The sequence below is a fragment of the Aplidium turbinatum genome, chromosome 4, assembly GCF_918807975.1.
Source record: "Aplidium turbinatum chromosome 4, kaAplTurb1.1, whole genome shotgun sequence".
Lineage (NCBI taxonomy): Eukaryota > Metazoa > Chordata > Ascidiacea > Aplousobranchia > Polyclinidae > Aplidium > Aplidium turbinatum.
In genome coordinates, this window is record NC_137475.1 from 35,962,430 (window position 1) to 35,989,466 (window position 27,037).

A 27,037-nucleotide genomic window follows, 5' to 3' on the forward strand; every position below is an offset into this window, starting at 1 on the left:
CACAAGATTATATTCCAAGCAGAGTGCGTTCTTTGAGGACACTTACCGCTGCCAATCATTGTACTTTTAGCTCAACAAGATGCCAGTTTTAAGTACAAACAGACATTAAAACTACTCGTTGAGTGAGTGAATCTTTATCAAAAATTCCAAGCCTTTACAAGTGCTTACACTTTCCTGGGTTTATTTTCTGAATATACTTTGTCAGTTCGACAACAAAAAATCACACTATCATTCAACAATAAACCTTATCAACAACAAAAATCACAATATGGTGTGCATTAAAAAGTACGTAGTTATCAGCCCTCATTCAGATAAGCAATCTTTACTGGATAGTAATTACAAAAAATTTAGTATGCACCTCATTCTAGTCATCCAAAAGGGTCTGCTACTATTCGGTGAGTCCGATTCGGTGAGTCCGATTCGGTGAGTTCGATTCAGTGTGTTCCTAACCTCTAACCCTTAACCCTAACCCCTAACCCCAAACCCTAAAACGACAATGATAATTAGGCTACGGTACCCAATAATTTAAAAAAAAAATTAAAAAAATTCCCCTTTAAGGGATCGGACTCACCGAATCGGACTCACCGAATCGGACTCACCGAAACGGGCCATTCCGATCCAAAATATGGAGCATGTAGGCCTAACACGCTGTCCAACCGTTACAAAATTAGGAACTTCACTCATTTGTAACAATCGAAATCAACTGAACATAAACTCAAAAGTTATATTCCTCATCGTCAATTTAATAAATGAATTAGCCATTTCTTCTGAATATATTTTGCCTTTGCAAAGCAGCAATATTGTGTTTAGGTTACTGTTTAAATCACTGCATGCATATTCGAAAAGTTTTCCTTAAAAAAAAAACTCGCTTACATGTGCCATCAGTGGAAATAAAGTTATTAACAATACAGCTACGCAACGTGATGTGTTTATGTCCCAACAAGCATGCGTTCAAATTAAAATTGAGATTAAAAATCACTAATCGTAAAGTTGCATTGAGTAACGTTCCGTTCAGGCTCGGATTTAAGGGGGGGGGGGGGCAGAGGGTGCAGGTGCCCCGGGCCCCCCGACTTTTGAAGGACCCCCCTACGTGGAAAAAAATGTGATTTTGTGTTATTTTGTTTCTTTCAGCTTTTGAAGTATCTGCAAAATTCTGTGCAGTACTGGATTAATGCTACTGTAGAAGTAGAGGTGTTTTTTTTGCATGGGACCCCCCGATCTAAAAGTGCTCCGGGCCCCCCATCAGCTAAATCCGGCCCTGGTTCCGTTTATTATTTTTTCACTTGGAAGAAAATATCGAATGTGGTTTTTCAAGTATCTCACCATACTCGTTGTAGACTGTAGAGCACTGTAGCAAGCTCTAAAAGTGACCAATGTCCTGCCAGTATATTTCAAAGTTCGATGTATTTGCCCCTCCAAAAAGCAACCTTTGGTTAGAACTACACGAATATACATTTTTTACACAAAATCCGTACATGACCAGACTACTTATTCTTCTACAGGCTGTACAATCACATCAACCCCATTTCGAGGGGATATAGTGACTCCGATAACCATTTCCGGGTCTGGAAGGCTGGGATCACGAATAAATTTGTAGCTTCGAAGAGCGTGAGCAAGAACTATTTTGATTTGATTCATTGCAAACCGTTGTCCAATGCAGTTTCTGAAATAAAATAGCCAATGATTAAGATCAATTAAAGATTAGTTTTGGTAAAAAAAAAGGAGGTGTATTTACAAATGTCGTATTGGCCCATGACGCAAGAGCAGGATCCACAAAGGATAAAAACTGATTTATATAAGTTTAACAAGTGAAGGCAAAAAGATTAACAGTCTCTCAAGTACATGTAGCTGCACAAAAAGTGAAAACTACATGATCCTTTCTTACGATTAAAAAAACCTAATGATTTAAAAGTAAATGTATTTTTTTTTTAAATCATAAAAAAAAGAGTTTTAAAGTCATGTAATTTTCGGTTTGCATGGAGCTACATGTGCTTGAGAGGTTGCTGGTCTTTTTGTCTTTGGTTGTTATAGACTAGTTTCTTACTCCACATTCCACAATGTAGATTTTAACGACCTGTTTTAGCCTGATGCTACGAGATCGCTGTGGTAATAGCGAATTGCACTAGCTTTCGGAACACAGTTTTCTAGTCATAAGCTATGACGAATGGTGTTGAAGTCAGTGAGTCGTTCTTTAATGCGGCTCTTTTGTTTGGTTTGAGGTTGCTGTCTGTTGTTTCTGTGTTGTAAGGCGTTATTGTTGTGAAATTTTGTTGAATCCTAACCCCTAACAACGCAGAAGCTTAACAAACAGCAGCCTCAAGCCAAACAAAAAAGCCGCATTAAAGAACGACTCACTGACTTCAACACCATTCATCATAACACATGACCAAGGAACTGTGTTCCGAAAGCTAGTGGAATTCGCTATTACCACAGCGATCACGCAGCATCAGGCTAAAACAGGTCGTTGGAGTCTACATTGTGGAGTAAGAAACTAGTCCATAGCAACTGAAAAGAAAAAGATCAGCAACCTCTCAAGCACGTGGGCCACATGCGGCCTTGCGAAGACCTGGCTTGGTTTCCTCGAGCGGTATCGAACCAATACCCTTTCGAGCGTTGTGACTGCGCTCTCACCTCTTACCCGTAAGGGCAATAACGATGACAGGGGGTCCATGGGGTACGTTTGGACCCAGGCTCTGGATTAATTTAGGGGCCCGTAACCTTTGTAATGGGACCGGAGCTTGAAAAAACTAGCTAATGTTTTTGGATATAGCATATAGTGCGTATTTCTTTGAATTGTCGTAGTTTGGGGCTCTGGGATTTCATTGGTACAAATTATTCTCTCAAAGGTCCCGCATAAGGGCGATGCAAATCTGGTTGAGAAAAATTATTATTCAGCACAAACATTCGAGCGTGTGCAGCAATTCCAAATTATTTTTTTCTGTAAGGTTACTTTGCAAATAAAAAATTAAACAAATTATTATGCTACATGGTAGAAAATAGGTCACACGGCACAAATAAGAATAAATTGAATCTCCAAAAGCTATTTATAATCTTGCTGATTAACTTATGTATTGAAACAATCTCCACAATTAATAATTGTAATCAAACATTGCGTTTTGTAACCTTGGCCCAGCAGCAAAAGGAAGAAAAGCAAATGGAGACATCTTTTTGAGGTTTTCGGGATTGAATCGTTCTGGATCATATACCTGAAAATCAATACAAAATATCAATGATGTTTCCTATGACAAACAGAACAATTTTTTTTCTTCTTTGATTTGATCTTATTCCTGCTTGGCACGTAGCAATGGAATCAATTCGGATAATAACGTAGCTACTCAGTTGCGCCTTTATACAGCTGCATTGACAGACACTGTCTGCTTTGTAAAGTGCTGAGGAGCAACGCATATCTGCAATAGATACAGCGCTCTACAAAAACACTCGTTATTATTATTTCCTCCACAACGGTGCCTTTGAAAGCTTCCCTGATCAAGAGAGCTGGAAACGGGCGCCGGCGACAAGCCATACAACAAATAGGCTAAATTAGTTAATTTTTGTCACATCAAACACCGCATATATCACCGATGGCATTGTGAAAGTTCGTTTGCAAACATTCTCATTGTTTTATTGTTTGTCCATAGCTCAAGTGTGGTGTGCCTACTCCTATATATTGAAGAATCGATTTAAAATATATACTAGAAAGCAAATTTCAACATCGTAAAAAGATAAGATTAGAAACTAACTTGACATAACTTTTCGAGCATATATACTATATTAAGTATTACAAATATTGCTTTAAATACTATATAATAAATAGTATTAATACTACAAAAAGTGCTCAATGCTAAGCAAAAAGCCAAGCACAGCGATTTACTTCAAATATAGTTGTTAATCTCTAAAACCTCTTCAGCCCGTTTCACCGTAAAACAGGGATCATCGGAAGATCCCAAATCCTCAAATAGAATAGTTTTAAATACTATACATGATGATATGTTTGTGATTCAATGTACCTCAGGATCTTTCCAGACGTTGGGATTTCGATGTAGGCAAAAGATATTAATGGAGACGTCTGTTCCTTTGGGCACGTTTATTGTTTTATAGTTATTGAACTCATGTGAAAATGTCATATCATGAGTGAGGGTTCTCGAAATTAAGTGAATCGTAGGATAGAGACGCATGCTTTCTTTTATGCATTGTGTAAGATAAACCAGCTTCGGCAAATCGGAACTGAAATTGAACATACAACAGGTGAAAAAGTTTATTTCAAACATTTCACAGTAATTATTGGCACTGACGGAGGATGTTTTCCATGACAAACATAGAAATAAATTTTGACGAAAGTGACATAACGTTTGGTTTATATGAATAGCCTAATATGACAAAACATGGATACGGTACACTAAAAAAAAGGATACAAAAAAAGGAAGATACACAAAAAGAAGGATGCAATTAAAAAAGAGAATATATAAACCAGAGTTGAAGAAATTAATCCTGAATGTGAATGGTTGTTGGGGAGTTTTCTCTATCCAATTTTGACAAATTTCTTTTGCCTTGGTAAAAAAAATGTTTTCCTCAATTTTTGGAACAAATGATCAAGCGTCCTGGTAACCGCCACTAACTACAGTACTACTTAATTATCTCTTTAACTCTTTAACATTCCTTTTTGTCAAGCAATCGCTTTTATTTTAGGAACTTCAAATTGTTTACCAATAATCGTTTTTCTTTGTACGCTTCCATTACAATGGCAACAAAACACATCAGGTTTCTGCCTTACGTTTACGTTACGTTTACGTTACGTTTACGTTACGTTTACGTTACGTTTACGTTACGTTTACGTTACGTTTACGTTACGTTTACGTTACGTTTACGTTACGTTTACGTTACGTTTACGTTACGTTTACGTTACGTTTACGTTACGTTTACGTTACGTTTACGTTACGTTTACGTTACGTTTACGTTACGTTTACGTTACGTTTACGTATTTTCAACTCACTCTTCACATTCTTCTTTTTGACCAAGAACTTCAAGAATTTCCTCTCTACATCTATCTTGGTAATCTTGGTGGCGTGCAAGGTTGAACAACACCCAATTAATAGCTGTATAAATATGAAAACAGATGTAAAATTAACTAGATATCATGCAGTATATTAAGTTTTTAAAGTGATATGTTAGTTTTTTGAAACTCTGTTTCTGAAATTGTTTAAAATACGCAGTGTCATTACTTTTACGTCAACTAACTTACAGAAACAATAAAAACTGCAAATAGACTGGGGACAATTTTAAACCAACCTTTCTTCAATTAAAGCTCACACTCTACTGTGTATGTCTTGAATGAAAAATATTTATTCCCAATTTTCGGACGTCAAACCTACTTACTGTGTTTTTTAGCCTAAGCCTACATGTTGGCTTCAATGGGTAGGCTACTAAATGAAATCATTTATATCAAAACAACCTGGAGGCATGCTCAGAACGTTTTTTATCCAAAAGCTTTGTTTGGCTTTGTTGTTGGTATTGCATTCTCTTTGTGATATGATTGCCGTTTATTGTATTGTTTTGTATAGCTATATAAACAATACAATGTAGCCTAATGTTCTTCAGTGAATATCCGCGATTTACCTTCATGTTCAAAATATTTGCAAACCTAGCAAGAGTGCTCATAATCAGAATTGAGATGCAAATGAACTCGAGAAACAAATTGCAACAGTTGCAATTTATCCCTACAACACAAAACAATGCTTATACATAAAAGTTTACCCGAAGAAGTCGTATCTTGTCCGGCACCAAAAAATGTTACAACTTCGTTGAAAATTTCTTCGTTTCCCAAACCTTTTCCATTTTCATCCTTGCATAAAAAATTTTACGTTAGGCCCATTAACTTAAAAAAACGCTTGAGATGGAAGTATGAGAGAGATTCACTGTGCTTATGTATCATTTAAGTAAAAAAAAAATAGGACTCACTGCATTAAACAGCCAATCTATTGATTGCAAAAACGATCTCACTGAGATTGTGGCATGAGGATTCGCGCTAGGTTATTTCACTGTCTATAATGTAGGCCTACTGCATGTAGGTTTGGTAGGTTTTCGGATATAATTGTTTTATTATGGTAAAGCTATACAAACTCGAAATGACCAGATTTATCAGAAAACTTAACATAATAATTTCCTCGATTGAACACAGCAGCTGTGATCAACGAAGTAACTATAACCTACACTCCTACAGAATGCATATTACCAAACGCATATGCTTTGTAGGTACTGGATAAACTCTCTACATCCTAAAGCTTACTAAAAACCCTAGCTGAAAGAGCAGATATACTGTAAATTGCTTTTGGAAACATAAATATTCCACGCAACCATAGCCTGCACACCATTGGAGTAGAGCCTACTCAGTACTCATTACCGCAATACGATGACATAACTTGAATTTTTTTCCCCAGTTAATCAATGCACCTAACGCTAGTCATGTTCCTCTAACACTGAATATTGACACGAAATGGAGAAAAAACGCTGTCAAATGTTTGTTGCCTTGTTCAAAACTAAAAATTTAATTTTGCCTCGAACAGAACTTGGCATTTTCTTTGAAAACGTTTTTCATATAACTTATTTATTTTTCAACAACCATAAATTTGATGAGCACAATGAAACGCAAAAATAGATGTTCAACTCTTCTTACATCAATATTTTCGTATGCAAATCCTGACCTTTTTGTGTTGTAACAAACATTTTTAAGTGGTTTTCAATCTACAATTACTCTTAGTCTACAATTTATGAGTTAAAGTCTTGATGTAGCTGCATTAAAATTATTACCAACCAAATTATTTATTTTTGGGTTTTTGATTTACAACAGTAAGTTATGCATCTGACCAAAAGTCGTGCCGTGCAAGTATAAGTAGCCTACTGCAGAGTACAGACTACAGAGCAGGATTATGACTTCAAAAACGCAAAATTATATGAAGCTCAATTCATACTTTAGCTTGCATCAAGATGTCCAAAAAGTCAATTTTCTTTCCTTTGTGCTTTCGGAAAATAAGCTGTTCTCCCGTTTTTTCATCTGTGATAACGCTATCCTCTGACAAGTTGTCTAGAAAGTCGGACGACGCTAAGAGAGCTTGCCTTTGTTTGATAATCTGATAAATTATATGTTAATAAAGGCAATTAAATAACCGTTTTGTAAAAAAATATAGCTTGTATCATTTATTCATCCTAAAAAGCTAGTTTGTAGTATAAGATTACGGTATATTTAAATGGTCGAAAAGTATAAGCTAAAACAAAAGATTGTATAATGAACAAGTAGCAACTATTTAAACACCTGAAAGAGACATGTAACTAAAAACTAGAGGAGTAGAATAGATGTGTCTAATCTTACAAGATTTATTTAATGGGTATGCAAAAGTTAGATAGATGGAAATGCTGAAATGCTTGACCGTGAAAAATGTAGAAGGAAAATTGGAAAACTACATTTACGGGAGGTGAAGTTTACAGGCGACCAGGCAATGATTGAAGTATGGTTGTAAGAATTACAAAGAATTATGAGCAACATCAATGGAGTAGTAAACAAATATTAGATGGAAATATAAAAAGACAAAAATACAACGAATTCGTAACAACACAGGACTACTCGATAAACATCATAACAAATTGGCACATGATTGAACAATGTCATCCAATATCTTGGAAGCGGTGGCTTAGCGTGACAAATTTTTGGGTGCTCACTTTTTCAGTTAACTTTGAGCATACAGTATAGTCTGCTTGGACTTAAAAAACAAACAGTAGCGCCGACTCGGTTGAATTACACCCAGGGTTTTTTTAACAATAAAGGTAGACTAACGTTTGCTGAAAAAAAAAATGAACACCCAAAACAATGGTCACGCTCGGAAGCATGCTTACGCAAAATAAGCATTGCTAGAAAATGATAAAGACCCTAATTTAAAAAAATTAGTTACATGTTTCGGAGACGCCTTTCTAACCTTACAAACGACAAACGTCAGAAAATCGGAGGCTTGCGGTTGTAGGAAAGAACGGAGTGTTAGCCGGAAAAACATCTCATGAATACACAGTTTTGACAAAACGAGAGATATAGTTCAAACCATAAAAAGAACGCAACATCAATGGATCGGACACACTCTCCGAGAAGGTGTTATGCAAGTTGCATGCAAAAGTTATTTGGAAAGTCAATGGCAAAGAAAACAAAAGAAATGTTAATTTTTTTGTTATGACTGCGATTAGCTATGATAAAATGCACAGGAAAGCAAAAAATAGAAAGATGTGGAAGAGTAGAACATACTGTATAAGACCTACAGAAAGGCAAAAAACTAACTAACTATATACTGTAGTAACACTTGGAAAAAAATAACCTTTTTTACTATTCTTTCATAAAGAGCCGCTCCTTTATTGTATCTACGTCCAGCTTCTCCAAAGCTTAACATCCAGGTTGCTCCCAAAAGTGAATATTCTGCTCTCTTCATGGCGGTCCTCGACAGCCACTTCATTTCACTTACCAATTGTTTCATTCTAAAAACGTAAAGTTTTACATTCATGATGTCACTTTTCTGACAACAAACAATAACCAAACAAAATTAAAACTATTACCAACCGCTGAGTATCTTTACTCATTTACTCAACTCATTTACTCATTCTTGCTACGTATATATGCATATAACTGTTGCAGTGACGTACCTACGCAGAAAAATGCTTCTATGAAGCTATGAAATGATAAAGCTTTGGTAGCGAGTTTGCTTTGTTGAACCACAAACAGATAAAATAAAGTGACTTTAGCGGGTTTAATACGTTTTATTACACAGAGAACATGTCAAATCGCTAAAGTTACTTTGTTTTGTCTGTCTATGAAGCTATAAAAACTGAAGCTTTATATTCCTGAGGTGCTTTTTAGGTGTTCTTTTGTCTTCAAATACTTAGTAACATATTTTCAAAAACTAAGTTTTATTTGATTGAAGTTTTGTATGTAAATTCACATTTTTATTGCAAGGTAACATAAATTAATTAGGCTACTAATCGCTTTAAATAAATTTCTTGCTACTTTAACCTCAAGGTTAGTTTTAAACGGAGAAGCTTTGTGCGATCATTACTTTAAAAAGGTCAAAAAAATATTTTGTCTAATAATTTTAAAAACATTTGGCAGCACTTTACCCTCAACTAGTCAGATACACAGCCCAGTTGGGCAATTGGGCATCTCATAATTTTGTGGATCTCTGGTAAAATTGTAGGTGCATCACATTGTGGCTGTTGCAAGGCAGGTAATTTGATTAGTATGTCTGTACAGTGAACAACTTCAATCGGGAATAGTTTTTTTTTTTTAATATTGTGATGAGGCTACGCTATGAGCAATCCAACAAACATTCATAACATTTTTTTGTGATTGCACTAAAATTGCCGTCAAAAGCCAGTTTCGAATAATACTAGTAGGCCTAGACATCATATCGATAAGTTTGGAAATGTAAATACATGATATTGCAGTTACAAACGTAGGCCTAATTATAAAACACGAAAGAAGCAAAAACAACGCAATTTAGCCAACCAACCATTTTAAAAAAACCTACGAACTACATACAAAAATATAAAGCTACAGATTTCCATTTCTGGCTTATACTGTTGCAAAAACTTTAAAACAACATTTATTTACAGTTTAAAAAGTTTAAAACGTTTAACAAACATAACCAATACAGTTAGAAAATGCATGAAATACACATTTTGAAAGCTTTTTACTCTGGGTTGTTCTCTGCAGTTTGTGACATCACGCACTCCATCATGTTAAAGTATGCCATATCGCAGATGGCATCTGTAACATTGCACGTTTTTCCAGTTTTCGAAAATTTTTCACATGCGTTCAAAAATATATGACGATTTTTGTTGAAGGTTTTGTTGTACCTGCAAATATTGTGAATAGTTAATAAAAAGTTAGGCAAAACAGTCGTTTGTGAATTAGACAAAACTCAATTGACTAAAAAAAATCCTACAACCTAACATTGATATAGCCTACATAGCCGTAGGAGATGGGGAGACAGGGGGGAGGGGGCGGTCGTTCCCCCGCTGAAAAAAAAAATTGCGTTAGGCTTAATACATAGGTATATTTCTATGCCACACAAGAGTGTTTCAATATGATGGTTTATTTAATTGGGACACAGACACTAGACAGGTCTAAATGCAGGTTAAATTTAAGTTAGCCCTGTTTTGCTGCTGTACGTTTTGTTTTCTGTGTTCGTACACAGCCAAGTTGACGACTGTAGAGTTATTATTAAACTGCACTACCTCAGAGGTTGTGAGTAGTTTTGCGTTTTTGAAAATATATACGCAAAGACAAAATTTTGGCAAACTTTGAAAAATTTGGGCAAATTTTGTTCGCCCTTCCCCCCAAAATGTATTACACTCCTACGGCTATGTTGATACATCAAAAGTCACTTAATAAGCTAATCCCTGAAAAATACAAAGATTACTGATTGTTCACATCTTTTATTACTATGAGCCCTGTTGCTCAATGCAACAAAGAGTGTAGCCTACCAGCCTCATTTTTTTTTTTATCATAAATCGATTTCGCTATCACAGCATCCTCAGTATGATCAAGTCAAGATCCTTTTACTAACTTATTAGTTACTAGTTTGGCAAAAATAACTGCAACATATTTTAAAACACTGCGATAACCTAGATTAAAATAGATTAAAAAAAGAGTTTAATTCAGTTTGAAGGATGATCATTGATCAACTCCATCTAAATCTGGAGTTCTTAAAGATAAGTGCATGAACCATTAAGGGGTGCGACACCTGTTTTAAGGGGATGCGGGGAGGAAAAACAATCTGAATTGTATGCGACAATTACTTTTCAGTCAATTCTAGAAGGGGTGCGAAATCTGGCTGGTGATTTTAACGTGGTGCCAACAAGGTAAAAGGTTAAGAACCACTGTCGTGCATAAACAAGGCGATCTCTATAACAGGCCTGGACACCATGCGCCCCCAGTCAAAAACTGGAGGCGGATGGTATAAATACACATTTTTTCAATAAGACTACATATTTTTGGAGTCAAGATATTTTCTGCTGAGCATGGGTTAATAGCAACTATTTGGGGGTGATGCAGGCTGTTTATGACATCATAATAGTGTAATATGATAGAAGATTATAATATTTTGTTTAATTGATGCATTTATGTAATATATACCTTGTAAATGAATGTGCCTTGCTTGTTGGCAGCACAAAACAGAGAATAACACAAAACCTTGAAACTACTGTTACTCAGCTTATTGCATTCCACATAGAACAGGAACAACCAAATTTTTCAGTTCACAAGCATCTATTAATTAATACAACAAACTTCGTACCTCAAACACCCAACATATATAACATTGCCAAATGCTTATTAACACATACGGTATATATATATATACTTGATATGCAGCTTCTACCTTTTTAGGCCAAACTTGTACATTTGACATACAGTTCTCAAGGGAATCACTTAAATACAGTTAGGTTGTGACAATATTGTTTAATGTTATACATGTTGGGTATACAACATCAGGAACATCAGAACATCAGAACATCAGAACAGTATACAACACATACAACATCAGAACACATATCAGGGGGTTGCTGTGTTACCAAATACAAGGCCAAGAAGTTATGTGTTTTTAGAATCACAAGTTTTCAGAATGAACAGTTTGTTAGTAGTGTGCTGTGTATTGTAATTACTAATTAATGTAACTTTAACAGTTTCTGAGATGGTTCTTTGCATGACAATGGAGTCATTGCTTTGCATAACTTATTGAGCAAAATATTGGACAAAGTGGTACAATGTAATGAAGTCAGGAGCAAAATGGTTGGAACGCCTGGTTAACCTAATCAAAAAATAAAGAGCCCAAAATGTAGATACCAAACTCATGTTCAGCAATGCTGAACATGAGTTTAGTATCTACATTTTGGGTAATGAAGTCATATTCATAAAAATCTCTTACATATATATATGCTAAAAAATTGTGCTAAGTGACTTTTTTGTTAAAATCTTCAGCTGAATGTCATTGTCAGATCTTACAACATCTCTGACTTGATCCTTAAAGCACAAATTAGCTCCTAACCCTTTCACATTGACAATCTTCCAAAACTGTGAAATAACATTTTTATGAACTTATTTTTGTGTTTTGTCAACCAAGGTTTGTTTGAAATTGTTTCAAAATGTTTAAAAAATACCTAATGACTTGGTTTCGATCACATATTGTATCACCAATATGTGAACAGCACTGCTCAAGTTTATCAATAATAATGATGATTTGATCATATTGAAAGTCTGCCGTTAAATGATGAACTGGTATCATTTTTAATAACAATTCATGATCGCCAAAAAACACTTAACCATAACTGCTAGAACAGTGGTTTCTAATTGTTTAGAATTATATTGAGCTTTCTAAAAAAAAATCTTCCGTGGTAAGACATACTGTAGGCTTGACATAGGCCTATATTTCGTTTATCAAAAGAAATTACCGTACTTGTTTCTGGCGACTCTGCAATGCATCTAAAATAGTGTTTAAGTTAAAACCTTGCATATTATTAACTTTTGATGCAATTCTAGTAAGAGCGCTCTCTCTTGCTTCACTATCCTTGGGTAAGTGGTACATTAAAATTTGTTTATTTCCATCGTAACCAGATCTGCATCCAGTAACACAACACTTTCTGCCCAATCACATTTGGGCTAGCAGTGTCTCTAAACTACGAAACATATATGTTACTTTCAAAAGCACACAATTTAGACTAATTAGGTTGGATTCAATTTTAACTCATGTACTAAACATATCTAACACATTTGCCTGCTGGCCTATGCAGCTTTACTGACAGGCTAGCTAATCAAGGTTCCCACATAAAAACCTCAAATTCTCTGAAAAAACTGCAGTGCCTAGTTTAAATTTATTGTTATTGAGCATATTTAGCTCCCTGAATAACAATGCACTCGCAAAAACCAAAAGCACTTTGTGTGATAACTAAAAACCTCGCTTCAACCATCCGCCTCCAGTTTTCGACTGGAGGCGCGCGGTGTCCAGGCCTGTTATAGAGATCGTCTTGTGCATAAACTACTACTTAGTGCATTCAAGCAACGCATTTCAATCACTGAATTCAATGTGTTGTTTACTTGAAGGACGATAAGCTATTTGTGGTGGGGTTTTCTCACACTTGGTTAGTTCAGCAATGCGAAATGAATGGACTTTTACGCTTACAATTAAAACAAGGAATTTCTTGTTATTGCATATCTAGAGTCTTCATAGAGTATTTGCAAGATCTATCTCTTTGAAAAAGCGTCTTAGAATGTTTTTACTTTTTTAGTTCAAAGAAGTGAAAGCTTTACATACTCTTCTTTTTTATTTAAAATAAAAATTCCAATTTAAACAAAATTGTAATTTTGTCATTTTTGTGCACATGTCATGAAGGGACGCCCAGCTAGTGCTATTAGCATAACGTCAAGTATGAGGGATGATTGGTGATGCAAAAACGGTAAAAGTCTCATAGTCAGTTATTGAGCTTTGGGGAATGAAAAGATAAGGTTCTCATAATGCTTAGCCTTTGGAACTAACGAGAGTAGGGTAGTCGGTTTCTTTCTCTCCACCGCCTTTCTTTCAGCAACTATGCTCACCCAATTTATTACATCCTGGGTAGAGGTGAGCGGTGTTTCTCAATACCCAGCTTAATTAAGTCGTGTGTCGAACTAGGTTCGCATATTTGGAAAGCCAACGCCTTATTTGCTGCGCCATCCCACCGCATTGGTAAAGTAAGTACGGTACTTCAAAGTATGATAATTTTTTCCCCAATATTCATGGTATTGAATACGGTTAAAAAGCAATGTTTATAGCATTCAACAGAGTTGCCAGGCGGCTTTCAGTTTGGGCATAAACCGATAAATTCGCATAACTTTATATGCTGCGTTCGACGGCTAGCAAAATATTCGGACATTTATTTGGACCAATGGTTAATTTCTTGTGACATCAGTAAAGTGATGTGCCACGAATGAAAATTTTTTTACCTGTTGTTCTGAAATGTCCGAATTTCAGATTAATATTTCCGAAATTTTTCAAAATTATCTGGCAACTCTGATATTCAGATTGTGAAACTTATTTCAAGTAAATCAAATATTTAAATTAAACTTACTCTTTCAAAATCTCACAATGGAACACTGGGGTCAAAAGCCTGCGGTGTCTCTTCCATACATCTCCACTTGATGTTACCAACCCATCTTTAAATTCCGCTCCAAATATTCGAACATAATAAAATGATTTTGGATCTGAATCAAAGGTGGAAAAAATTAATTGGAAAAGGCGATCTGGTACTACGACACTTCACCAAATGGGCGATCTACCTAATACAGAAGCAATCAGCACTAAGAAAACAAATTAATAGTTTTTTTTCTCTACAGTCTAAACCAGTGGTTCTCAACCTTTTTGTTTTGGCGGACCCCTTTGGTACCTTCGAAGCGGTCGCGGACCCTTAAAAAGAATTATTTGAAATTTTAGTATATCTTTTTTGGAACGAAAAACAACTTTCGACATGTGTTGACGATGACGGCAAGGTAATAAAATAAGTATTTTAATAATGTGAAGGACATTACTAAAAGTAGCATAATTTTTGCAAAATATGATCAAAAAATGTTTTCCCCTCGGATGTCAACTAACCTAGTTCTCCTTTTTAACAACGATTCAAAGTCCGACAACATCGAATCGACATAAAAACGACAATATTGCCAGCCGATGTAATTTTACACTTTTCGGATTAAGACTTTGTTAAAATAAACGCCGGGAATTTCAAACAAGACTTACAGCGCTGGTGATCGCAGATGGATGTATTCCATACAACAGCAAATGCTCCCTCACAATACAACAGTGGTGATTATGACGTGCTGACCTAATGCTGCGTCACTCTTTGATACTACATATTTGCGACAGTTAATCCACGATCATTCTGTTGCGAAATCAAATAATTGGCTAGAAGAGACCGGCGGCCAAACTTGGCCGATTGAGGAGGTAGCACCGGCGGTCATTCAAGCACTACTTAGCGGCCATGGCCGCCGGCTGCTTTAAAGCTTGACAGTAGGTTACATCAGTATAACATAGCATGATGCCCTTCTTTGTATACCGGACGCTTGTAGATCATTACTCAATACTGTAGTGAGCTAATAGATTAGCATTATCGCTATATCTTATCTTAAAACTTGAAAAAAAATTGGCCTTTTAGTAAACAAAAGTGCCCTTTTTTTATAATCTTGCCCCCCCAGTCAAAAATTGTTCCGGCGCCCCTGATTTTGCGTCCGTTACAAACAATTTCTCCCTTTTTTTCATTTCTAATCAATGTTCGTTATAATCTCTGTCATTGCAAATTGTCATTGCATTGACTAATGTTTGTATTTCTAAGTTAAGCATTGATCAATAGACTGCTGTCTCAAAATAATTAAGTTGAACAAAGCCTTATAAAAATATTAATTCATTTATATGATATTTTTTTCGTTAAGAAACCAATCCTTTGTGCAAACCTTTGTAGGGAAGTACAGTTTGAAAATCAGGCTAATACACAAATAAAGCACAACCTACCAATTTTTGAATTTCTTAATTTATCAATCATACTGCAAACTTTCACGGACCCCCTGAAATCGCTTCGCGGACCCCTTGGGGTCCGCGGACCCCCGGTTGAGAACCACTGGTCTAAACCTTCAAAACATTTGGCTAGGCTAACACGCACAACAGTACTTCAATAAAAGTTATAATTTATGTCGTGGAACCGGTTTTCGTCCAATAGGATTCCTCAGCACAACTGGATCGAAACGAAAAACTCGCAACAGATTGAACGTGTTTTTGTTAAATGAAACCATTTTAAACCGGAATTTTCTGTTAAATATGGAGTTGTGCAAATTGTACTTTTTTTTGTTACTTTCTTACATAAATAAAGGTTGATGAATGTCGAAAGATTAGGCTACTGCTTCCGAGCACTTATGGTAACGCCTAGAACAGTGGTTCTTAACCAGGGTTCGATCGAATCCCAGGGGTTCGACGAAGCTGTTGCAAGGGTTCGGCGCGAACGTCCTCTGAAACATTATCCCACAACCTACTGAATGGTATATCAGCAAATAGTTTTGGCAAATATTGTCCAGCTGAAACTTGATTGCGGCTTACATGATGATGGATGTAAATAAACATTTGTGTGTTTGACGCGTGATGTAATGATGCCATCTGCATGTAACACAGAATGCAAATATAATTACGCAGGGCCGGATTTAGCTGATGGAGGGCCCGGGGCACTTTTAGATCGGGGGGCCCCCATACAAAAAAAAATTTTCGCGCCTAAGGCGCGAAAAACGATCTCTACGTCTACAGTAGCATCAGTCCAGTACTGCACAGCATTTTGCAGAAACTTTAAAGGCCAAAAGGAAAAAAAATAACACAAAATCACATTTTAACCACATAGGGGGGCCCTTCAAAAGTCGGGGGGGCCCGGGGCAACTGCCCCTTCTGCCCCCCCTAAATCCGGGCCTGTAATTACGTAACATTATAAAACCAATCGGTAAGAAAAACTTGATTTTGTCAAAAGATAAATTTCCTCACGTTTGCTTTTTGCATGGAACGGCAGAAGCAGGGCTCTCACTTTTAAGGAAATTTCTTTAGTTTAAAAAAATTTAGTACTATTTTCAATTTTTTTCAACAACAGCAGATATAAACATTAAACAGTCCATGCTTGGATGACATTATCGAGCTTCAAGAAAGCGAGATGCAAAAAGAAACTTCAAATCAACAAATCTTCAAACATTTTGGTGCCAACAAATGGAAAGTTATCTTCTTTTTACAAAAGTTGCCCTTGAAGTTCTCATGCCATTCGTAACCACTTATTTATGCGAGCATGCGTTTTCTATTCTGGTGGATGAGCAAAAACACGAAACCGGCTTGCATGCGAAAATGACATGGGGACTGCTGTTTCCGAGATAAGGCTCGAATCTCACTATTGGTCACAGAAAAACTACAGCAGAAGTTTAATTGACACAGTAATGTATTACTATTAAATGTGGTAAATTTTAATAGTAATATTCATTACTTAGTAATATTACTAAGTACTACTAAGTAATAATTACTAAGTAATATTCATTACTTATAAATGTTTGTTGATGTTTTAATGAAACAAACAAATTGAACGCGGCAGCTCAGTTGCTTAAACTTGCGATTTTCAACAAAGAAACTACAAGATTAAACGGCTTTATTTCGACTCTCAGAGTGTGTTCTTGGCAAGGACAAATTTCCTTTGGATAAGTCTCCATTCCGTGGCAATTAGTTGATCGAATAATTCACAGACAACAACAACTTCACTCTGTCAATCTCGGTGACAAGGTCAATGATTTAAATTTAAAGCCTCTAGCCTACAAGTATAAGAAACTGCCCGATTAACTTTCCAAAAAAGCTTTCTCAGTCCGGAGATAAACGCATCAATTCTCTTTCAGTATTTGGTTGGTTTGGTTTTGAATTTTTATTCTCGGACTAACAAAGCCTTGCTAAGTTATCCCTGGTAGTTTCGCATACTTGTAGAAGCTTGTGACACTGGACCAGTTACCGAGATAGACAAAGTGAAGTTTCCGATTATTCAAGTGTTGTTGCCAGTCCACCCATTAGGTGCCGCTGAATGGAGAGCAGTCCTCAGAATGCGTTGCTCAAGCGTACACCCCAAGGGTTGAACCCGCGCTGCTGGATCTTAAAGCTTCTTTGTTCACGAAGTCACGCGCTAACCAACTGAGCTACCGTATAATATGTACTTGTTAAATACACAGGCTATTGACACAACGAGGGATCAATATCAAAGTCAATCATGACATCATTTTGAAAAAAAAAATGACAAATGTATCTTAATCTTGTCATAAAAAGGAACGCACAATTTTAACACCCTTTGCAACGACTTACCGTTATAAATCTGTTTATTTTTGTTAACTTTAGCTGCAACAAAACTTAAACGTAGTAGAAGCTGCAATATGTCAGCGACCTTCAAGTTAGCCTATTGAATGGGATGACACCACGTTCGTGTGCAATCACGAGCCAAACAACGGGAAAGCAAATAGGCAGCAACAGCTGTTCATACTATCTGTGGTGTTAGAGACATTACATTACGGGACACGCAGCTCCACTTTTTCGGCCATATTAAAAGGATCCTTTGTCAATCTGACATTTTTTTGCCTTGCGACAAAGCTTGCTTTGAACAAAAAAACTTTGTACAGCTTCTCACTACTCTTGTATATCCCATAACAAGTAGTAAATCAAAAAAAACATCTGGTGTGTCAAACATAAGCCAAATCGGATGCAGTTACTAGTTTCACATCTCCATGATTTAAACTGCCTACTGCGGTGCTTGCAGAATAGGGACAGTACATTACGGGACGCGCAACTCCGCTTTCCGGCAACATTAGAAGGGTCAATTGCCAGTTTGAAATTTTTTTACCTCTTGCTGCTCGCTTGCTTTCAACAAGACAACTTAAATTGCTTTAAAACCAACTTCACTTTTCTGATATAACCCATAAAAAGTACATCATTTTGTAAATTAGAAAAAAAAAACATTACCCTTCCAGTGTTGCGGATAAGCTAAAATCGGATGTAGTTTCGCATCCCCATGATCTACTATCCTTACTGCAAAAGTAGCTTATTTTTACTGTTTATTGTTGAAACGGACTTATTTTAACTTGCATGTTGCGTTTTTTGTCTATACATTTTTCATTTTATTTTTACAATTCAAAGTGTTGAAATATTCTATGTTGGGTCGTTCTGGGTTGCACTCAAAATAGTAAAATGTGTCATGATAAAAAAAAGTTTGAAACTCTTGCCAAAAGCCATAAGTGCTGGAAAAAACTAGAACATCACACAACTCAGGCGAAAGAGAAATTGAAAAAAGAAAACTAATCGGGAAAAAATGATGGTTTGCGAAAATGAGAGAACCTGTATACCTGGGACTGGTATATAAGTCCCCCCCCCCCACTCCCTTTGGTAACTCATGACAAATGCAGGACTTAATGGACATGGCTCTTTCGCCTTATTTGTGTGATGTTCTGGGGCGAATCAAACAATAAAAAGTACAAAATGAAGGTATGCTCAATCCAATAGGACTGAATATTCAATTCAAATTCAGTACAACTGAAGACGAAAATAGTATAGTTTTCAAAAATTCGTTGATCATGAGCTTGGTATCTTCATTTCAAGATTTTTCTTTTTTTTATAATCAATCTATCCCCCTACTATGTTAAGCATTCTACGTCCATAACTTTACCTTGCAACTTAAAAAAAACAAAACAGAATAAACTAAGCAAAAGCAAAGTTTTAATACCATTGCTATCAATATTGAAGCAATCCTCTTGCGACCTATGCGACGTATTCGTTAGACTTAGTTGACAATCCATTAGAAAAAGACATGTGAGCCAATTCTAGGTCGTGACCATACTCCAAGAGCCCCTAACTTATGGCCAGGGCCGTTAAAAGGACAATTTGAAGCCGGTATCAAACAAATCTTAGGGCTCCAAATCAAGAAAGATCTACAAAAGTTCCCGGTCCCCTTGGAAAGGTTTCGGGCCCTAAAACCATCCCGGGGCCGGGGCCAAAATTACCCCTGGAGGCTGGACCCTCCTTTCGACGCTACTGCTTATGACATGAATGTAGAAGATAACGATAAGCGAGAAAAAAGAGTTCGGTGGACGCACATGATCCAGATAAGATCTTCTTCACAACGTCTGGATGGTATACTAAAACAACTCCCCAAAATCCAACATAGTGCGCACACATTGCTGGAAATTCCGATATCCTCTCAACAGCATTAAGTCTTCCTTGGTGATTTAAACCATACTGTAAAATAAATGATACGTAAATAAAATCTAAACTAAACAACTAAATTAGAAATTCTTTATTTACAGGTTTTGAGCATTTACAAAGTTATTTCCATTCTAATACCAAAAATTGTTAATATAGCCTACGTCATGTAGCTTACTGATCGCATGGTAGGCTAAACTCAATTTCTCTAACATTTTTAATTTCTTTGTCAATTTTTTTGTTAAAGTGTTATTTTTGTTTTTAAATGCCACAGAGAGACTTAAATACACTTAATTTAAACAGTAGATTATATGTTCTTACTTTCAGTACATTGCCACATATCCAATGTCCTTTGCAGCCTCCTATTTGCTTTGCTACGTCGCGAAAAGCGATGATTGGTTTGAGCAATGGAACAATTACAGTTGTGATCAGATAACTGATCACTCCCAAACATAACAGGTCGGTTAGCAATGTTTGAAAAACAAAGCCGCTCCCACTTTGGAGAATACTTAAAAAGAAACTCATTCCACCCAGTCTTCACCAAAGATCAGAAACTTTTACTAACGCTAATTCACTGAAATATAAATGTAGCCAAAAGTTAATTTTTTTTATAATTTATTGACATATCTCTACTTTGAATATAGTCCGCTAGGCTGCGATGGCTGTTAAAAAAGTCATGCACAGTAGGACAACAAAAAAAGTAGCCTACATTATGTCCAGCTTCAAGATTAGTTTCTGGATAAACTCTAAAATGTGTCAGTCTAGGGTGTTTTTTTAGAATTGATTAAACAGATTTGTTTTTGGTGTTTAACTCAATAAAACAATAATAAATCAACAATCTGTGACTAAGATAAAATAATAAATTCAAAATTTTGTGCCTAACGAGTCAGGTAGGCTACTCCTACACTGTTTAGCGCAGTGATTCCCAACCTTTTTGACCTTGCGGCACCCTATCGAAGAGATAATAGTTTGCGGCACCCTGGCAAAACTAAATAAATTTTATGAGGTTTCTGTATTTCAAATAACTGTATGAAATAACACAGAATGAGTTGTAGCCTACAGTAGGAAGCGTACGTAAATAAAGGTATTTATTCAAAAGTCAGTGTGAAATTTGGGCTTGACTTCTTGCACAAAGTCCCTTAATATATGGGGGCACATTCGATAAAGCCAACCGCATTTCATCTTCAACTATAAGCAGTCGTTCTTGTTGCTTAGTTTTTATGTTCGGTAATACGGAAAATCCACTCTCACATAGATATACGTGGAAAACTGCAGAAAAAGCACAATAGCTTTTTTTTCCAACGCAAGGATATTCATTTTGAATTTTTATCCAGAACTCGTCAAGAGGCATCTGCTTGTGCATAAGCTTAAAATTTCCATGGTTACGATTGTCAAACTCAATTAATTCTTCTCCTTCTTTCAGATTCAAAACAATATGAGAGTCCAGGAAAAATGGATATCTCACCCATGCGTAATTTTCTGTGGACAAGCTGAAAAAATACTTCTCAATTTTTTCTTTTAATGATTTTAGGTGCTGAATTATTAATGAGACAATTTCTTTGTTCTTCATTGCAGAGAAATATGAAAGCATGTCAAAGTTTCCGTTCTACACTTTTAAGGACCACATTTGCAGTTATTCTCTCAGTGCTTTTATTTTATCCGTTGAAGTTAAGAGAGTTTCATTTTTGCCATTCACGTTGTTTAAATTTTAAATGATCAAACATATCTACTAAATAGGCTACGCTAATTTGAAGACCCAATTGTGCGCCATGAAACGCAAAATAAAATCATGAAACCTGGCAATAATGATGCGTTTTAAATGTTTTTATGGAAAGAACAGCAACGAGTCAAAATCTCTTTCACGCTGTTTTTCCTGGGCTAGAAAACAAAGGCATACCGCGGATTATCTACTTACCCCCAGCGACTTCCCTACTAAGCGATTCCCCAGAAAGGAGCCGGGAATAACTGCGAGACGCGTAACTTAATACGAAATAAAACTTGGTCAAAAATGAATAAATTCCGCACTTAACGGGTTAAAGTTAAAATAAAAAATGGGCCGCAGTATTGCAATATCTCGCGGCACCCTTGAGCATTGCAATTGGCACCCAAGGTTGCCGCGGCACCCCGGTGGGAACCACTGGTTTAACGCTTACTCGTGTGAAAAACTGGCTCTGAATATTGTTTTCAAAGATACTTTCAATCTTTTTTGGTTTTGTAACAAATTTCCACAACAATGATCTTGAATCTAATCTTTAAATGTGCATCGTTTGAAATGTCTAAGCTTGTCACACAAAATTCCGATAATAACTGGGAAGTTGTCAAAAATCATTTTTGTGATTAACTTAATGCAGTTAAATTTGTATTTCAGTTAAGTAAAATCTTCTCTTCCATGTTACACTCAGAGTTTGACAACTAGATAATCTTAGTTGTCTAATTCGATGAATTAGAGCAAAATGTAGGGAATTCTAATTTTACTCTAATTTGGTAAAAACGTTTACTCTAATTCAAGTTTTAATCTAATCTCGGGTTTTTTTAAATTCTAGTTTGTTCAACAGTATTTTTCAGCAAATGAAAAGAAACTGAGCTCTTATCAACCTTATTCAAAGAAATGCAATAAAATGATCAAGTCAAAGTGTCCTGCTGTCATTCCATCGCTTAAGGCAGGGGTTCCTAAACTTTTTTACACCGTGGCCCCTTTGAAAATTTTGAAAAATCAATAGCCCCCCTATTTTTTCAACCTTTTGAAAAAATTAAGAAACGTCATAACAACCGGGAATTAAAGATCATTTCATGATAATTTGGGCAAAATGTACTAGTATTTTTATTAAATTTTAATTTATTTATTTTGTTATATAGCCTAGTGTTGGAGTGGTCTTAGAGATGATAAATTTAAAAAAATTATTATTTTTCAAATTTTTCCATGGCCCCCTTGAAAAAGGCTCTTGGTCCACTAGGGCAGTGGTTCTCAACCTTTTAACAATGGGGGACCAACAAAATTTTTAAAAAAATTTTGCGGACCGGCAACCAAAGATCGTAGTGAATAGAATGAATATTTGTTACGTTTTGTTAACCAAAGTTGTTGTTGCGCACCATAATGCAAGGTTTTAGCATATGATTTGTATTCAGGACAAAAATTGGAATAAAACGGCAATCAAATCAACTCAAACAGAAAAATGTCAATCCATTTGCATACAAAATCATTGTCAGTTGGGAAATTTGCTACTGTTACGCTGCCAGTAGCCTATGTCAGGAAAACGAGATATCAAAGAAGTTTCTAAAACACCTAGCTCTGTTTCGGCATCCAAGCGATTTCTTTTGCGTTGTTTTAATTAAAGCTAGAGATGAAAAAAATTGTTGTTTCTAAACAGCTAGTTCGTCGTCGTCGTTTGAGCTTCTGGGGCCTAGGGTCTATCCTTTTACCACCCCAGATTCACGATGTTCCCGGACTACACTGGAAGGCTGCTAGAGAGCAGCCAGTCTTTAGTTTTATCATCCATGACGCGCAGACTTTCCACTCCATTAGGTGGCTTGAAGATGGTACAGTCATTGCTGATGTGGTCTGCGGTCTGTTCCTTGGCACCACATTCACAGGAGGAGGAAGAAGCCATTCCCCATTGGTGCATGATTGAGCGGAAAAGCCCGACGCCCGTACGGAGACGGTTGAGGCGCACCCATGCCTGTCTCTGTAGTGTCAGGCCGATGGGGCGTGTGTCGGCGTCGGAGATGAATGAATGGAGTCTGGTGGTGCTTGACCTCCCTTCAGAATTCCATTTATGGTCCGCCCAAGTAGCCGCAGAAATGTCTTGTTCATCAGCTTCGTTGATCAGAAGCCGAGCGGCTAGCACGAATGGGTGTCTTGATTTCAGTCGGCGGGGGTGCCCATTTGGGAAGGCAGAGATCTTGTGGTGGAGAAGATGGTTAGGCTCCAGTGCCGTCGACCGAGGGACAGAGTGGCTTCTTCGCGACGAAGCTCAGCAGGTTGGATGCCAGCGAGAATGGGGAGATTGTCCAATGGTGTGGGGCGCATGCATCCGGTCACTGTGCGCAGGGCGCTGTTTATGGCAGTGTCGATGTTGTGGCAGTGAGCACTGCGGCATCAAACAGGTGCACAGTACTCTGCAGAAGAGTAGACAAGGGCTAAGGCTGCTATTCGCAAGTGTCAGCCCTCGCCCCCCAGCTAGAGCCTGCCAGGCGCTTGAGTAGCACAGCGCGGATGTGAGTTTCTTGCGCAGTGACAATAAATGGTGGCGGTCTGTGAGCGATCTGTCTAGTGTCACCCCAAAATACCTTGGCTCGAGGCAGAAGGACAGAGGTTTTCCGTTGTTGTGGACATGTAGCTCACGATCAGCTTCCTGATTGTGTAGGTGGAAAGCTGCTGCCACAGTTTTGGTTTCGCTGAGTTTCAGTCGCCAGTTCTGGAGATAAGCTGAGATGGTTTGCATGTCCTGGCTCAAGGTGTCTTCTAGATTTTCCCACGACTTTGTGGAGTGGAGAATTGCCAGATCGTCCGCATAAGCATATTTTGCGGAGACCGTGGTTGGCAGGTCGTGGGTGTAGATGTTGAAAAGAAGTGGAGCCAGGACCGATCCCTGTGGGACGCCGTTTTTTCAGGCGTCTCAGTCTGCTTCGCCGTGGATTGCCGATGGTGAGGGTGAAGCTTCGATTCCTGACAAGTTCCATAATCATATGGACCATATGTCGGTCAGGAAGCAGGCGAAGCAGCTTGTAAGTAAGGCCGCGGTGCCATACAGTATCGTAGGCAGCTGTGAGATCTAGAAAGACAGCGCCGGCCTTCTTTTTTGCCTCAAAGCAGTCCTCGATGTCTTGGGTCAACAGTGTGACCTGATTTACAGTGGATTTTCCGCGCCGAAACCCAGCTTGCTCTTTTGGAAGGAGCGGGTCGATGATTGGGTTGACGCGGGCATAGATCAGCCTTTCGAGGATTTTGAAAGGAACGCAGAGGAGGGATATCGGACGATAACTCCTTGGGTCCTCTGGTGGCTTGTGAGGCTTAGGGATCGCAACTACTAGAGCTCTTTTCCAGATTTTTGGAATTATGAGGTGGTGCAGGCCGGAAGAGAGGAATCTACGTAACCAGGACTTGAAGGCATGGCCAGCATGGAGCACAAGCTCAGAGCAGAACTTATTTGGCCCTGGAGACTTGTGTGGTTTCACTAGGCGGAGGGCGGTAGCGAATTCCTCTGGAGTGAAATCTCCAGAGATTGTTTCTTCTTGTGGTGTTACCACTCGCCACAGGGCAGACACTTCCTTGGCGACAAGGCGGGATGTCTCGCGGTCCTTTGTCTTGTAGACCCCGTTCTGCACTAGCTGGGAAGCGATGGCATTTGCAGAAACGGGGCACTGGCTAGGAGAGCTTGCTGAGCGCCCAGTGAAGTTGTTGATGATGCTCCATGCTTTGCGGCTTGAGTGTGAGAAGTCGATAGTTTGGACGGCTTCATTCCATCGCTCAAGCTTCTTTGCGTCCAGCCGCTCAAGTAGTCTGGTGGCGGCGGTGTTAGAAGCAGTACCCGGAGTGGCGTTTAGGTAGGAGCGATAAAGAGCTTCACACTTAGAGTCCCAACATGGTGTATAAGTGGTTCGATGGCCACGTGGTATTGTGGCCTTTGCCGCAATTATTATAGCATTGCAGAAGTCCTGGTATGCCTCGTCTGCGTTGCATGTTTCAGGTGGTGGTAACTTTGCAGTAGACTCATTGGTCAAGAGGCTGTATTGATTGCAATCGGCTTTTTTGAAGTTCCATCGCTTCACCGGTGAACTCGGGACAGGAGCCACAAGTTTTGGGGCGATGATGAGGGACAGCCGGTGTTGGGACCGCGGGAACTTCTCAAGCACACGTCTGTCTGGAAGAGAGCTGTCGACACTCGCGAAGGCCAAGTCAGGGTTTGTCCCTGTTCCCCAGCGGCCGGAGTGGAAACTGGCTGGTTCCTTTGGATTGAATGGGAGGGCAAGATGGTTTGTAGAGGCCCAGTCAGCCAGCAATTCTCCGTCGCTGCTTGTGTTGTTGTAGCCCCAGTCGATGTGCTGGCAGTTGAAGTCGCCAGTGTAGAGACTAGGGGAGGGGAACGTTGGAAAGGATGATGGCAACATTCGCGAGGGTGGGGGCTTGTAGGTGTTGACGATGTTGTAGTCTGAGATACATATGCACACCCACTCAATCTCGGCATCAGTTGGAGATTGGTCGACAAACGTCCACTTCAGGCTCTCATGCACAAACGTGGCAATGCCGTGCTTCCTGCTTAAGGTAGACCAGGCTAGCGTGTAGTTGGGAATAGCTAGCCTATCTGCAGAAATGCAGTGGGTCTCCTGGAGGAGGATGACGAGTGCCCGGTTGGTATGGGCAAGCTGCTCCACAACTTTGGTCTTGCTTGTTGTGTAGCCTTGTTGAAACTTGTTGAAACAATAGCTAGTTGAAACAATTACAATCAAATCGATTGTTTTAAAAGTTAGGCACGAATTCGTTTGCAAGAGATCACCCGAAGTGTGACAATGATGTTTTTCGAATCTGGAATGCAAAGTAAAAGCACAACATATTGTAATTCAATCAGACTTTTTTTTTCATGAAGATTACGGTCGTATGTGTTGACATCATCGATGCATGGATTGTTTATCCAAAAGTTTCCATGTCGACGATCTTCATGTTACGCAAAATGATCGTCAAAAATGTTAGCCAACTCTTTCAAGTGTTGACTCACAATGCTCAGCAACTCTTTTTACTTTTTTCACCACTCCATTTCACCAGCACTTTCCACAGCAAATCGGCTTGTCTTCATTCCATTCCGAAGCTCTATTTTCCGCATAGTCTTTGAAAAACGAGATCTTTGCTTTCTCTATCTCCGGTTCTGGCAAATTTCCATTGCAGGCCTGACTTTATCCTGGAACTTAAAATTTATCTAATTTCAATTTTCATCTCCAACGACTTTGAAAGTTTTCAAAATCAAGGACAAAATTTCCTATTTGGTTATGTGTTTCTGTGTTTCAAAACTTTTTGAAAACTACACGCAATTTGTCACAAAAACATTATCAACAGCACAGGATTAGGTTATCAAAAAGTTCAACTTTATTATCAAAAAATTTTACGTGGAGATATGTCAGTTTTACAGCTGTGCATGTTTGACAGTGCGATCACAATTTTACAATATGATAGTGACTTCACATTAAAATAAGTTTTGCAGAAAGTAAGATCTTCTGCGGACCGGCAAAAAAATTACACGGACCGGCGGTTG

At 37.9% G+C, this 27,037-nt stretch overlaps 1 protein-coding gene across 1 annotated transcript; it reads right to left on the reverse strand.

Moving 5' to 3' along the window:
- Nucleotides 1-112: 112 nt before the first annotated feature.
- Nucleotides 113-20,362, reverse strand: LOC145768805 (cytochrome P450 4F8-like). Its single transcript, XM_082580403.1, has 11 exons — nucleotides 20,115-20,362; nucleotides 19,688-19,829; nucleotides 14,131-14,263; nucleotides 9,721-9,882; nucleotides 8,352-8,508; nucleotides 6,966-7,124; nucleotides 5,752-5,839; nucleotides 4,991-5,093; nucleotides 4,008-4,224; nucleotides 3,124-3,206; nucleotides 113-1,663 (listed from the first exon to the last, which is right to left on the reverse strand). Exons 1-11 carry the CDS (start codon nucleotides 20,316-20,318, stop codon nucleotides 1,489-1,491), a joined length of 1,623 nt encoding a protein of 540 aa, XP_082436529.1. The 5' UTR covers nucleotides 20,319-20,362; the 3' UTR covers nucleotides 113-1,488.
- Between the last annotated feature and the right edge of the window lie 6,675 nt (nucleotides 20,363-27,037).

Excerpts from the sequence above, each read along its gene's own strand:
- LOC145768805 (XM_082580403.1), bottom strand. The coding sequence starts at position 20,318 with ATGAGTTTCTTTTTAAGTATTCTCCAAAGTGGGAGCGGCTTTGTTTTT. Across the intron at positions 19,830-20,114 it reads TATGTGGCAATGTACTGAAA|TATGGTTTAAATCACCAAGG; the intron begins GTAAGAACATAT and ends TTTATTTTACAG. Across the intron at positions 3,207-4,007 it reads ACGTCTGGAAAGATCCTGAG|GTATATGATCCAGAACGATT; the intron begins GTACATTGAATC and ends ATTGATTTTCAG.